This window comes from Tauraco erythrolophus, chromosome 1 (genome assembly GCF_009769465.1).
Source record: "Tauraco erythrolophus isolate bTauEry1 chromosome 1, bTauEry1.pri, whole genome shotgun sequence".
In the NCBI taxonomy this organism is placed as follows: Eukaryota; Metazoa; Chordata; class Aves; order Musophagiformes; family Musophagidae; genus Tauraco; species Tauraco erythrolophus.
Window position 1 is genome coordinate 67,615,623 of NC_141465.1, and position 14,260 is coordinate 67,629,882.

A 14,260-nucleotide genomic window follows, 5' to 3' on the forward strand; every position below is an offset into this window, starting at 1 on the left:
GTCTTGCATAATGCACAAGGAGATTAGAAAGCTTCTTAATTCTGTTTCCTCCCAAGAGAAAGCTATCATGTAGATCAAGAGAGGAAGTTATTTCCTTGCTTGGCACAAATGAGTCACAGAAAATGACCTTCTTTGTAGTCTAATTTAGATCCAAGAATCCACTGAAGAGCTGATAATATAAACCCATATGGCTTGGATGAAGAAAGTTGGAAAAGATATTGTCATTAACAGACTCATCCACATTTAAAAAAGCAGCGTTTTACTTTGCCTAGATTTTTTGATCAGACTGCTAGCAGCTGCAAACCTCACACACACACACACACACACGATATGCTGCTGAGGTTCCTTTTCAACAGTGGAAATATTGAAAAACCAATGCACATTCTTTGGGTGTTTCTTATAATGTGTTTAACATCTTCAAAATACATAGTCATGTGAGTTTTGAAACATTGCTTTCATTTACATTGTTGGACTGTACGGCACATAGATTTGGAGACATTTATTACAGAGAAAGCAAAAAGCTTTTAGCCTTATATCAAGAAACAAGAGGCAACAGAAAATAACTAGCACACTGATACACAAAAGCATTGTCAAAGAGCTTCAGCAGAAAAGGGCTGGTGGGAAACCTGAAGAGTAGCTGGACAGTGAGCCACAAGTAACAATTTGTAGATTCTCTTGTGAGGAAGCTTGATTTATTCCACAGTGAATAATGTAAGAAGGTGCTAGCTTTTTTCTTTTTTCTTTTTTTCCTTGCTTTAAGTTTTTTTTCTATTACTAGAGTGGATTTTTTTTTTCTGTTTTGTTTTTAATGTTGGTCTGTTCTGATTGTTGCTAGTTGATTCTGTAGGCATCTTGGTAGTTTCTTTTAAGTTTAAGTGCTGAAGTTGGTGATACTTGACTACATTTTAAAGGAAAGGCTGGCTTTATGGTTGAATTTTACCACAGCCTTCCTGGACATATCCATGCTCTTGGTCAAGCTAGGCCATCCTGAAAAACAGCATGGCAATGTAGCTGTGGGTAAGCACACGCTCCTAAAGCTGCCCAGCATGCCAATGTGCCCCAGTCACACCTTTGGATTGGGATGCTCTCTGCTCAGGTTGCTTATGATCACGGGCAAAGCATCTCAAAGTATCATGGCCTATGGGCCTCTTGTTTTTCATAATATACAAATGGCATGTTTGGTGTTTTTTTTTTTAACCAACAAACGTGGTACACCACACACCCTTGTGAGCACCAGTGCTAGCACAGGGAGAGGTTGCAAGCAACACCTGAGGTTAGGATGTGGGGGACAACCATCACTTTAGACAACAGGGTGAATTTATGCTGGGTCAAATGAAGTCAGATTTAAGAGTAGTGGGCTCTGACTGCAAATTTGGGTGCACAAAAAAGGGTGGCAAATTTATGTATAGCCTGGTTTTGTGAATGTGTAATAGCTGGGTTATAGGTAGATATCTTGTTTCCTGGACATAAAGGAAGAGTACTGCAACTGTCTGAAAGAACACAACTGTAAATTAGGAAGATAGTCTGTTAAGTATCTGCTGAGAGTAACTCTTACAGCAGCAAATGCTGGGAAGAGAATTAATTTTTTTTTTTTTAATTACTATTTTGGGGTCAACTTTCTGCAGATGAGAAAAGCTTCGGATGGAGAAACGAGGTCAACTGAAGTCTTTATGTACCAAAGGCAAACACAGAAAACAGAGAGACGTAAAAATATTTTATCTGAGATGTCTATAATATTTAGAGTATGGAAGTAGGTTTCTCCCTGATGCTGTTGGGGAAGATTTATCAGTTCCCAGTATTAGTGTGTAGAAGAGGTTTCTTTGGTTACTGAATCACCACAACTACAAAGATAACATGTTTGTAAAGAGATCTATAAGCTCAATTTATGAGCTTGTTTGGGGTCAACTTATAGGGATCCTGACAGTAGAATCCATTTTCCTTTGCTCATAGCTAAACGTTATCCACTTGATTATAGCTGAAAGTCCTTGTTTCTGCCTGTGTACAGCATTGTGTATAACAGTTGTTTGCCATTCTTCTTTGGTGAGATGACTCAGTGGGCCTGTATTTGTTTTCTGCAAATATGTTCAAGGTGTGTGCATGTGTGGCAAAGGAGCAAAAGCAACAGCTGTTGTGGATTCCTTTTTATCTGTGAGCATGTACAGAGTGTTAAACAACCTGTACAACATGCGCAGTCCACAACTGTTTGTTTTTCATATCCAGCATTGGAGAGGCAACAGCAGGTTGATGAGCCTGAGTCAGTGTCCTCCTTAAAATGTGAGCTATCTGATCAGCAGTCTTGTAGCTTCTGTTCAGGCTGTTGCTTGTGTTGCCTCTTGTCCAGCTGGAAGGTGAGACAAAAATAGGGGAGTCAGAAGTATTGTGAGAGGTGAAGTTGTGGCTATGGTGAAGAAAATGCGAAAGGTCATTAGCACAGGGAGCACTGAAGGTATCATGGGAGATGCAGAGGACGCGGGCAAAGGAGCTGAAGTATTGCAGTGAGCTGGGAGCATGATGGCAAAGAGACACATGGTAGGTGGAACGGGGATATGTAATGAGGTTACAGAGGACACCGGGCGTATTGCAGCGAGGAGGAGGAATTACGGCATGGATGTTGGCAAATGGAAGCCTGAGCTTTCAGAAATTGCTTCTGATTCTTGTGCTATAAAAATATTTTTATCAAATTACATATGTCACTTGGCTACGCAGACAAGGCGAACACAGTAAGTGAGGCAGCTCCTTAAGATAAGTCTCTGTTTCCTTTTTCAGCTATGAGCTTGCCAGTTTCCTTCACAGTTAGGCCTGTACCTGTGTTGGAAAACCCAGATGCTTCAGGCTTTCCTACAAGCTGACTTCCTCTGCCATTGTAGCTCCTCTCAAGCTTTCATTTGCTCTCCTCTCAAGCTTTCATTTGCTCTTCTGTGTTTCAATATCTCACTTTGTTGTTTGTTTTTTTGGGTTTTTTTTTTTTTAGAAAGGAATTCATTATGTGTTGTACCTGCCATGATTCAAGCAATGACGGACTGACCAGCTGTACTCTTCTAGCTTGCCTGGACAACTTGTTGCCTACAGACTTCATAACACGTGTGACTAACTTAGGATTCGCCTTGATTTCTTGCTATCCTTTAATAGTGTCGTGGGTTAGGTTGAAAACTTCCCCCCCACACACACAGCCGGTCACCCTCCCCCCCCCCCCCCGAATGGGGAGAGAATTAAAGGATAAACGGAAACCCATGGGTTGAGATAAGAATGATTTAATACAGATGATTTAATACAGTGTAGGTGCTCACCACCCCCTCGTATGCGAAGCCCGTCTCGTCTCGAAGCTGCAATCCCGGACAAACGCGAGGCCCCGAAATAGAGAGGGCAGAGAGAGAGAGAGAGAGAGAAAGAAAAGAAAACAGCAGAGCAACAGCGCAGCAAGCGCAAAAGAGCAAAAGTGCAAAAGAGCCAAAGCGCAAAAGCCCTTCTTCCCTGACCCTCGCTTTTATACTGGGCATGACGCTGCATGATATGGAATACTAATTGCCAGTTTGGCCCTCAATCTTAAGTTCCACCACAAATCACAAGGGAATCGTGTCCCCCTTGTCCCACCGTGTTCCTGCACTCCGGCACACTGAAATCCTTGGAGTTTCACTTCCAACCACAAACATCAGCTTGCTATCAACATTCTTCTCAGAGTGAGCCTCTGAGTAAACCAAAACACAGAGCTCTTCTGGCTGTTAAAAAAAAACCCTGTCCCAGCTAAAACTAGGACAAATAGTTTGGCTCTTTCAATATTAGCTTCTTAATATATGTATAGATTGTCCTTAGTCTGTCTGCCTTTCTGTCGCATCTGAAATTTAGCTAGAGTGGGAAGGCATTTGATAGTGGGAGGTTTTTTTCTCTTTTTGCTGCAGCTTGAGAAAGGGTATTCCACTGTGCTTCTTGGACATGCTGGACTGTGATGTGCCCAGACTGTTCTGCGTAGAGATGTTCTAAGCCTCCTCAGGGGGTTGTGACTCTGTGCACGAAAGATGATTTGCTTTTTTTTTTTACTTTTTGAAATAATGTAATCTGTAGACCTCTGTTGAACTTTGTGCTCTGCTTTTACCAGATCTTTAGGGAAGGAGTATTCCAGTTAGTGACATAATTATAAGACCCTACGTTTGGCACTGAGTACTGGATCCTATTTCTCACTGTTTAATGTGTCATCATGCAAGTCTGAAATCTGAATTCCCTGCTCTTCCCGTGAATTCCCTGCTCTTCCCGTGCAACCAGGTAGAGCGAGCTTTGCCACCGATCAATGGAGCCAGGAGACAGGCTGGCCTGCTCCCAGCGCCCAAACGGGTGTGTTTATTCCATACGGACTCCTTTTCCCCACTAATGAATGGGTTTCGACCTGGCGGCATCGCAAGCGCCCTTTCTTTATGCTCTGTGGGAAAGAGGACTCGAACATCCCCCCTCCCTTTCGCCCTGACGCGCAGGCCCCGCGGCCGGGGCTAACGGCTGCTCCTCGACGGTAGGTCCGGGCCGGCACTGGAGACGGGCCATGGAGTTAGTCACCCTTCCCCCTCCCCCGCCGCCCCCTCCGGAGCCCTGGCTGGGTGGAGGGCTGCCTCGGCCGGGAGGAACGGCGCCGTCCCTCGCACCCGCCGCCTGCCTGCCCTGCCCTGCCCCTCACGGCGCAGCACGGCACGGTGGCGGGACCGGGACCGGGGGCGAGGGGGCCAGCGGCAGCTTCACGGCGGCCGAGGGGCGGCCGAAGCGCGGCGCGCGCGCTCCGCAGCTGCGCGGCCGACGAGCGCGCGCCGCACTCCAGCTGTTGCAAAGCACCGCAACACGGCCGGCCCGTCCGCCCCCCCCCCCCCCAGCACCCCACTCCGTCCCGCCCCTGGCAGGCAGCGGCCCAATGAACGCCGCGGCCGGCTGCCCCGCTGACCATGAGGGGGCAGCGGCGGGGCGGGAGGCGGGCGCTGGGCTCGGCTCGCTCGGCTCGGCTCCGCTTGGCTCAGAGCCGCTGGGCTGCGAGCTCGCTGGCGGCGGAGGGCGGTAGCGCGCTCCGAGCCGTCCGTTCTCCCTCCTTCCCGGCGGCGGCGGAGCAGCTCGCCTGCCTTCTCTGACCCGGCCCGTGCGTCTCCACCGGCAAGGCTCGAGCACTGCTGGGCGCCAGGCGCGGCGGCACCACCAGCACCACCATGGCGGTGGAGGAAGAGGGGCTGCGGGTTTTCCAGAGCGTCAGGATTAAAATCGGTGAGGGCGCGGGATGGGGGCGGCTGGCAGAGGGCGGGAAACCTCCGCCGGAGCGGGCCGCGCTGCGGAGCGGCGGTGCGGCCAGGCACTCGGCGCCGGCCGCTGCGTTGCGCTCCCCTGCGCGCCGCGTCCCGCTGGGGAGGCGGCTGGGGGGCGGCGGGGGGTCGCGGCGGGATAGGCTGTGCCCGCGGCCCGGCGGGGCTCCGCGGCGCCTCAGGCCGGCAGAGCGAGGCCCGTGGGCAGCGGCGCCGAGAGGGGCGGCCGGCCGGTGCCTGTGAGGCGGCCGGGTGCTGCGGTGACAGGCTGGCAGCGCGGTGCGCGTCCGGCTGGGCAGCCGCGCTGGCCGGAGTCCGGGCGGCGCAGGATATTAGGCGGATTTCGCGATTTTTTTTTTTTTTTTTTTCCTTTTCGTTGCTAAGCTACGCGCAAAAAGTTTGAAGGCGATCGCTGAGTCTCGGTACTGTGTGTCACTGGCAAAGCTGGTGCGAAACCGACTAAAAAGCGGCTGTGGGAAGAAGGAGCCGGTGCCTGAGCCCCTCGCCTCGGGAAGCGGGTCGGGCTGAGGCTGCTGCTGCCTCACGGCTTCCTGCGACTCACGATTCACTCTACTTCTTGCTGTTGATCGACTTCCAAACCACGTTATTAGAAAGTAAAGCGACAGATGTCAGCGTGCAGATTAAACTCTCCCTGGTAGAGTTCTGATGTGCCGGCTGGGAGGGAAATCCCTCGTTTCCGTTAACAGAGTCAAACCCGTAAGCAGAGGGTTTGCCTCGCTTGGATGGGGTATGGTGGTGGGGAGCTTGGGGAAAGTGGGATAGCTTAGTCCCGGACTCACAGTGCAGGGTAATAAGGGAGTTGGGCTTGTAGATTCCTATTAGCGCACTTGAAGAATCTCCTCTTGCATATCCGTGCATGTAAAAGCAAATTTACAACCGCCAATTGTCATGTTGGATAAAACTGAAACTTGAATTTGCATAGGAAATCTCATTATTGGATAATGGCATTAGCATTTCAAAGAGACTATGGCTAGGATCGTTTCCTTATTAATTGTTAGCAGGTAGTTTAGTGGTAGCAGACTTCAAAAAGTAAAATTTTATGACATAAACTAAAAATTATGTGCTGATTCTGTGTTCTTTTATATATCCAGAAGATAGATTCAGCTGGACTATGCAGCATGGCTAGAGACTTGTTTTCTGGCTCTTTCAAAGCCGGGGGGGGGGGGGAAGTCTTTTTGCAAGTGAGAAATTCGGACACCGTGCAAGTGCTGCTATTGCAAGTTGGAGACTTTAGTGAAGGGAGTGAGAACATGTCTCACATATAAGATGATGACTTTTGGTGTTTGTTTTGGGGTTTTTTGTGGGTTTTGGGTTTATTTGGAGACAAAAACAGTGATGTCATACCTAAACGATTGATGTCCTAGTGACTATCAAGTGTGGGAATTTCTTTGAGTGGTAGAAGAGATCAAAGATAATAACAGCAGCAAAGACTCGAGATTAATCTCATTAAATCATGGACTAAAGTTAATCCTACTGCTGACTTCAGTTACCAGAGTCCTCATCAGAGCTAAGCGTATTGCAGTAAGGATTCCTGCTGCCTTTTAGCGTGGATAGTAAGTAGGAAAACTGCGTGCCTCGCTGCTACACCGGTGCTTCACTTCTGCCTTCTAAGCAGAAGGGCTTTTTACTCGGTGAACTGCAAGAATCGTGCCAGGAGCTCCCTGGAGAGCCGCTGCGCCCGGGCTTTCTGCTCTAACACAGCAGAGGGCGATAGGAAGCGCGGAGAAAAGCGAGATCTTTCCTTGCTCGCTAGAAAGTATCTGAAGACATTTCATCAGCTTTCGTGGCGGGCACGAGTGTCTGGGATTTGTTTTCCCTTTCTGTAGCTGACTACCTTTTGTGAAATTTGTTAGAAAAATGGAATTGTCAGGATTGCTCCGTGGTGGGTTGAAGGAGTATTTCTCATCTAATGGCCCTTGCAAAGCAATCCTAATCTTGAAGAAATTGTATGTGGAAGCTTATAGATTCCCTGCAAAAAATCCTGTGAGTGGATTTGAAAGGAGACGGTGAACATTGGAGGGATGCTACTTTTGTCAGCTATTCTCGGGAGTAAACTTGTCTTTTAGCAGTTCCCATTCACTAGTGTCTTGTAGATTTCTCTTGCCTCTAGTGACAAGAGGCTTTGGATCTTTTGATAGGTGAAGGGATAAGTTATTTGAGGACAAAGGATAAGTTATTTCCCGTCTTGATTTGCTTTGATTTGCCATGCTCTAAAAGTGGTCAGTTCTGTTCTTTGGGAGCGTGTTTCATGCCAAACTCTGGCTGATCTGACTTGGAGATATTCTGTGCTTGATCTGGTAAGATATTTCCATCCCTGTAGCACCTTGCTGGCAAATCATGAATATGGCACTGATATACAAGTATGTCTCAGAGTAATCTTGTGAAATAGAGGATGAATGCTTGAAGATCAGTGCAGACACACTATGAGATCAGGAGGGCACCCCCCATGCTGGTGTGCCTTTCTTGACAGAGAGGGTGATGTGGCTTGGAGGCTTCAGGCTGTGCAAAACATCTGTAGCCTAGAGATGTTTGAAAGCCCTAATATAATGTATTGCTATGGCTGGGTCTTCTCCTGTATTTCCAGGAAGCTGCAAGTAAATGAAGACATTTTCTACTGCTGGCGTAACTTGTTCTTTTGAGACTGATGAGAATCAGACATATTTAGCTAAATGGATAATTATATCCCAGATCTCCTGAATACTTCCCCATTCTGAGTAGTGTTGTTTCTAGCCATGTTTGGATTTGGCTTGAGCCATCTGTTTCATCCATTGAAAATGTGAACCCTTGAGCTTCTTAGGAACCTATATTTCCCCTCATTCAGTTGCACTGTCAATGATATGCCACTTCCAAAAACTGTCTCATTGAGATACTGAAGTTGTGGAGCAATGATATGAACTCTGTTGTTGTGAGTAGCAGTGTTAAGAGGCATTTTGTTACTGTGCTACCTCTTGCCCAGTTTCTGGTTTCTTTTGTGGTTTGTTGAATTGAAAGAACTCAATGCCCAGCTACTTCTGCTCACGTCTGTCGCAAGGAAGTAACATACAGTAAAAAGAAAAAAAAGTAGTATCTGTGCTAGTGAATGCACTGTTCAATTGTCTATTTGAAATTGATGTATTTTGGCTTCCCATAAATGAAACTGTTGTCGTCTTGTCTTTTTTTCCTTAATTGAAAATTATTTTTACCAGAATCCCTTATACATAAACAAAACAATGTGTCATATAAGACTAAACAAACACTTCCTATAAGATTGCCACTTTGAGGAAGTGTGCAGTGCTGATATTTCCATGAGTCAGTGTTTCAAAACCTGAAAGGAAACAACATAACGCTCTATGGCTGATGATTGGCTGGAAAAACTACAAAGCGAGTCCTTCTGCTTGACAACATGACTTGTGTTGTATTGTTAATAATATTTAATAAATATACTGTACTTAATCGCTTCTTTTTTTCTCCTTAAATGGCATCAACTATTAAACTTCCAGTTGAAAAAATAAAAGCTCCTATTCAGTATTTTCTGCTGTGGAACGCTGTATAATGGTTAGCAGAGAACTTTCTGCCAGCTTTTACTTTGTGTAATTATTTATACTTGAAAAATCTAAAGCATCAGTTCATTTGTCAATTGTCAGTGTAAGGTAACAAGCTTTCCATGTTCCTGAAATCTGCTACTCTTCTATGTAGGAGTATTGGGCTCTACTCTAAAATTGTATTTTGCTAGCAGTAGCAGGGCTTGTTTATAGAGGTTAAACCGTCCCATAGTTTTGGAATAATAATTGTGACAGGAGGATACTGCACATCAAGAGGCTACCAGGAGCCATAATATAATGAGGAGGACCCTTACTCATTATTCATTTGACCTCAGAGATCATATGGTCCACTGGTACGCTGTGAGGGCTTGTTGCAATTTAAGACGTCCATAAACTTCAGAGCTCTTTTATCATCCTTAGAAAGGGCCAGGGATGGGTCTTTTGTCGTTACATCTTTAGATGTTGAGGTCATAGTCTAAATAGTGGGACTTCCAGCAGCATAGTCTCTTCTTAGCACTAAGCGTGATCGGAGCACGAAGCTGTGAAACTTTTTGTGATAAAGGTTGGCTACTACCTGATGTGGGTTGGTGCTTACCCTGTTCAAAGGATAGACCCACCGTTTCCAAGAACTCAAAAACCTTATTTATGTTGTGATGGTCCAGTTGACGAGATGAGGATCTTTGGTCTGTAGCCTGTGCTGTCCCTTTGACTCTTAATTTGCTGTGCCTTCTTACTACTTCATACAGAGCTATGTAGTTTAAGATGTTGCAAAAGCATTTGAACTTTTCTTGGGGAAACTGAGAGTCTTGGATGAAGGTCAGGCAGAGTATTTGCTTAAGCGCTAGTGTACCAGTGTTTAAGCAGGTTGATTGCCAAGAGAAAGTATTTACTGCTCTTCCACCATTAAACTTGATACGGAATAAATGTTTGAGAGATGCCTCTCTGCATTTCTGTAAGGTAAGGAGGACTATCTTGCCTCTGACAAATTAGGCCTCCCTTAAGTGTAGTAATCCTAAGGTTGATCAGGGAAATCCATTTTGCTTTGAGAAGATGCCCCTTTTAATGTTGTTCTGTTGGGATTTAGTGCCTTAAGTGGTTACTTGTAGAAGTAAGTGCGATTAAGTATGTTCACTGCATATACTATAGAAAGGATTATCCCTGTTTAAATGGGGCAATAAGGTTGTTGAATAGATATTTTTAGAATGGAGAGAATTTTTCCCGGTTACCTATCTATATCTAGATACATATAATAGAAAATTATTTTTTAGGAAGTGTAAAATCTTTCTAAGAAAGATAATGAGATTTTCTAGTGTTTTCAAGTTGCGGACCAACAAGTAAGGAAAGGAAGAAAAGTTAATTGCATCTCACCCTGATACATTTAAGACTTCTCAAGACAATTTATGCACATGAAAAAGTTAACAAGTACAGCTTAAACTGATGTTATGTAGGTAAGATAAAGTGGTAACTTATGTTGTTATTGATTGACTGCAATGCTATTAAAGCTCAAGTCTGACAGGCTGTGGAGGGTGCAGAATAGATTATGCAGGTTCTTCACCGCTGGTTCAATATTTCAAACTCTGCTAAATTTGGTGGTGGTTGTGTTCTGACTGACTTGTGTTCAGTGTGCTGAATGGAAAAGATCTGGGACCGGTGCTATTTCTAGAGGAGGAGTGCTGTGACTGTTCATGGACTGCCAAGATCAGCCACGGCTGGAGCAGAAATGGAGACCAAAGCGTAGTTTCGGCAAGTAAGAGAAGGAAACCGAGTAGCAGTGGGAAATGCTTCAGTGAACTCAGTTTGAAGAAAGGGAAGATTCTTGTGTTGGGACTGCCAGCCTGACATCAAATTATCCATACTTAACTTTCTTTTAAGCAAAAAATGATTCATGTATGATAGTAGAAGCCAACGTTAATTGGCTTTTAGAATATGTAGCAGTAAATTCACAGCAGATTTGCTCAGAGCCTCTGATGTTAGGAAGCAAACTTTCAATTTTTTGTCCTCTTTTGGAATTAGTACATTGAAAAAAGTGTTATCTAATCTCTCTTCATGAGAACCAATAGTGTTTTCTTGTGCTTTCTGATTGAGATGATTATCTGCTGGTCAAAGTATCAAATGCTCTTACTCGAGGACATTATGTAAGTGCTGGATATCTTAGCTTCGCAGTTTTCAGAAAATGCTTTTGAAAACTTTTCATTGCATTGAATTACTCTTCAAACTGATTAGTGGTGGTTGTGCGATATTATTTTTTTTTTTACTTTATTATTATTATCTGTGAAAAGAAATTTCCTGGTTGTGGAAATAATGAATTGGAAAGATGCCAATATTAACTTCTCTTCCTATGTTCTTTGTCGGTGTTCTGCTTGATGCTGTTCTCCTCCATGTTTCACGTGTTGCTTTGTGATTCTGTTTCTCATAGGTGTAGTCCAAGGCATGTCATCATGATAGGCTAACCCAAATTAGTAGCTTGTTGCTGCTGAAAAGGCAAGTCTTGCTTTTCCTCTTCCCTACTCATCTTGCTGCCAGCTATGAAACACTCTTTGCACCTGCCACCCCAAGCACACACCTGCTCTTGACTGATGCTCCTCTGCTAACGAAAAAAAAAATCCAGTTCAATGTGCAAAGCAGGCCTGAAGAGTGCAGCTTATTTTTCTTGTCAGGTTTAGTTTGCTTCTGTTATAGGGAGCTGAATCTGTGCGCTCCAGTGAACGTCAGTGCTGTCTCTGGACAAGTATCAGGAGCTTGACTAGGAGCATGCGTGTGTGGGAAACCAGATGGAGGGAGGGCAGGTGCCTCCCCTGCTTTCATGTCTGTGTACTGGCAGTGTCATGAGACTGCTTGAAGCTTTCTACACTCTTCAGTCCACTCCCCTTCCACAGTACATGTTTTCTTGATGATGCTGTATTTGTTAGTCTCCAGTATACACTGGCTTGGTCAGCTGCTCTGGAGAACAAATGTTAAAACTCCAGCGAGATTACCGAGAGGATAATCTGACAACTGGTATATCTATATCTCTGACCTTCCACCTGAGAACTACTTGCACCTCACATTCAGTTCAGGAGCCTTAGCTGCTTATGAAAGTTGAGGTGGTTTAGTTGTTACTAATTGATTAATACACACGCTGTCCTGCTTCTCTCTCGCTCACTTGTATTCTAAAGCTGTGGTACCTAATGTTGGTGTCATGTTTATGATTAAACAGAACACACACCCACCCCCATTTCTTTTTGTCGCAGCAAGATTTCTACTTATGCAGTTATGCTGTCAAAGACTGTTACCATACGAAGCAATTTATTGCACTGATGCTCCCATTAAGGAAGACCTTCTCATGCAAACACCGAAGGGTGTTGCCTACAGCAAGATTAGAAAATATAATTTGAAAAAAAGCTTCTAAACCACCTTTGATAGTATACATCAGGTTAGAATTCTTAGAGCAGATAAACACTATAGGCTGCAAATGGACCTTCAGGTATTCCCTCTATCCTTCTTAGTCTCTGACTGATGGGCTGACCTCCATTACAGGATGTGTAAATTATGAGTAATTCCGTTGAAGCCAATAGTTACACTTCTGTGAGAGCCAGATTAAATCTTAGAGTAGCTCTTGTAGCAATTTTTATCTTGCAGGGATGAGGGAAAGGAAGAGGCAAAATCCGCTTGGAGTTGTTAAGGAGTACTTAATACCTCTCGTTGTGGCGATTCACTTGAGAGAAAGCCCTCTGCAAACTGGTGTGTTTGGAGAATAAATCTTACGGTTTCCCTGTGTGAGAGCAAGAAGCCTAGAATAAAACCAGAGGATTGTAGTCTTTGCTGAATATTATAAAATATGTAAATATCACACAGTTATGTTACTCATAATCATTTCAGACCAACAATGTTCAGCCAAATATATAGAAGAAAAATAAATGTTTGTGTATGGCAGTGGACTATTAATGTGTCTGGGGAGCAAGTCACCTAAAAGCGTGTATTAATGGTTGAAACATGGACTCATATGTCTAAATATTGCGGGTTTAGATCTTCTAGTACCACAGGTTTATCTGTTTTGTGGTTAAATCAGGAGAAGCTTGAGATATGCTTGGAGTTAATAATAGGTTATATTTTATCAGACTGAAAAGCTGATCATAGACTTGCACATTCTGAATAGCTCTCTTACCTTCTGATTTTTAGCAACATTTATTGAACCTAGTGAAGTATCTGTTCTTTAGCAGTGCCTGTTTGATTCCTTCAGCATAGTGGACTGGTGACTGAATTTAGGATCCAACTAAAAGCTTTGTTTTGGAATAAAACCAAACCAAATCTAACTTCCTTCCTCTCCCATCCTAACCTCTACCAAGGGAAAGCAACTTCCCTGAAACTTCACATGTTGTTTCCTCCTATAGAAGATTTTCTGGGTGAAAGTTTGTAAAATGAGATGTGAAGATTCAAAATATGAAGAACTGGAATTTTTTTCTCCTATTTTCGTTTCTTGAAATTTTCGAGAGATCATTGCCAAGTGTAAAACACTAGATTCAGTGGCAACTTTGATGGCTTGAGGCTTTTTTTTTCCCCTTTTCTATCTGAAAGGGAAAAAAGTGTAGCGTATATATATTTTTGAGGTCTGTTGAAGAAAGAACAAAAATATGGAAGTCTTATAGCCTGGTCTGACTTGCCTGACTTCTGAGGTTGATTAAGAGTTCTGCTCTTCAGTTTTCGTTCCAGACCTCAGAAGTCTTATCTTTTTCTGTTTGACTGGAACACCTGTGCATTTGCATGTTATTACTTCTCAGGAAGCACTGGCGCAGCCTTCATTAGCCCAGCAATTGAATCTTCCCTGCCTGCTGGGGTGTATAACTGTGTGACTGCATTGCCATTACCTAAAATGTAGTAGTATGATTAAAAGGGAGAGTGTTTCACTTATTTATGAATGACTGGTACCTTTGAACAGGTAGCATTTGATGCAATGTTTAATTTGCATAAATATTAATGTGCTTTACTTTTATAAGCTGATAGGTGGATGAATGTTAGCTGAAGCCTCTCAATTTCACCATGTGCAACAAATTCATGAAAAGCCTCGAAGTCGGGAACACCTATTTCTGCAATAGTAGTAGGAGGGGGAATTTTCTATTAAAGCAGGTCTGTGTTCCGTAAGATGCATGCTTAAGCTTTCTTTCATCATCTACAGTGACCTTAGGAGGAAATATACTTGTCTGTCACCATACTTGTTACTCAGAGATTTCAAGTTCTGTTTAAAAGAAGTTTGCATTGAAAGGCCTGAGTTTGTTCAGAACAGGGACATAAAACATTGGGTTACATACAGAAGAGTGTTTGAACTTGTGAAGGAGTTCTGTTCCCAGGGCTTTTAACCTAGAGTGGTTAATCTTCTAGTTATAGTTATAGGAACAAAGTTTTTGAGTGACTGATAACTTGATTTTTAGCCATTTACAAATTTAAATTGCCATTCAGTTCCAGTTACACAAAGGCATG

The 14,260-nt window shown here is 44.0% G+C and overlaps 1 protein-coding gene across 3 annotated transcripts in view; it reads left to right on the top strand.

Moving 5' to 3' along the window:
* The first annotated feature begins 5,138 nt into the window (after nt 1-5,138).
* Nucleotides 5,139-14,260, top strand: part of RASA3 (RAS p21 protein activator 3) — a 135,220-nt gene continuing 126,098 nt past the window's right edge. For all 3 annotated transcript variants that reach the window (XM_086610699.1, XM_086610685.1, XM_086610693.1), the window contains exon 1: nt 5,139-5,229. In XM_086610699.1, the coding sequence (XP_086466825.1) occupies nt 5,175-5,229 (55 nt within the window). In that variant the 5' untranslated portion in view covers nt 5,139-5,174. The remainder of the gene's footprint in view (nt 5,230-14,260) is intronic.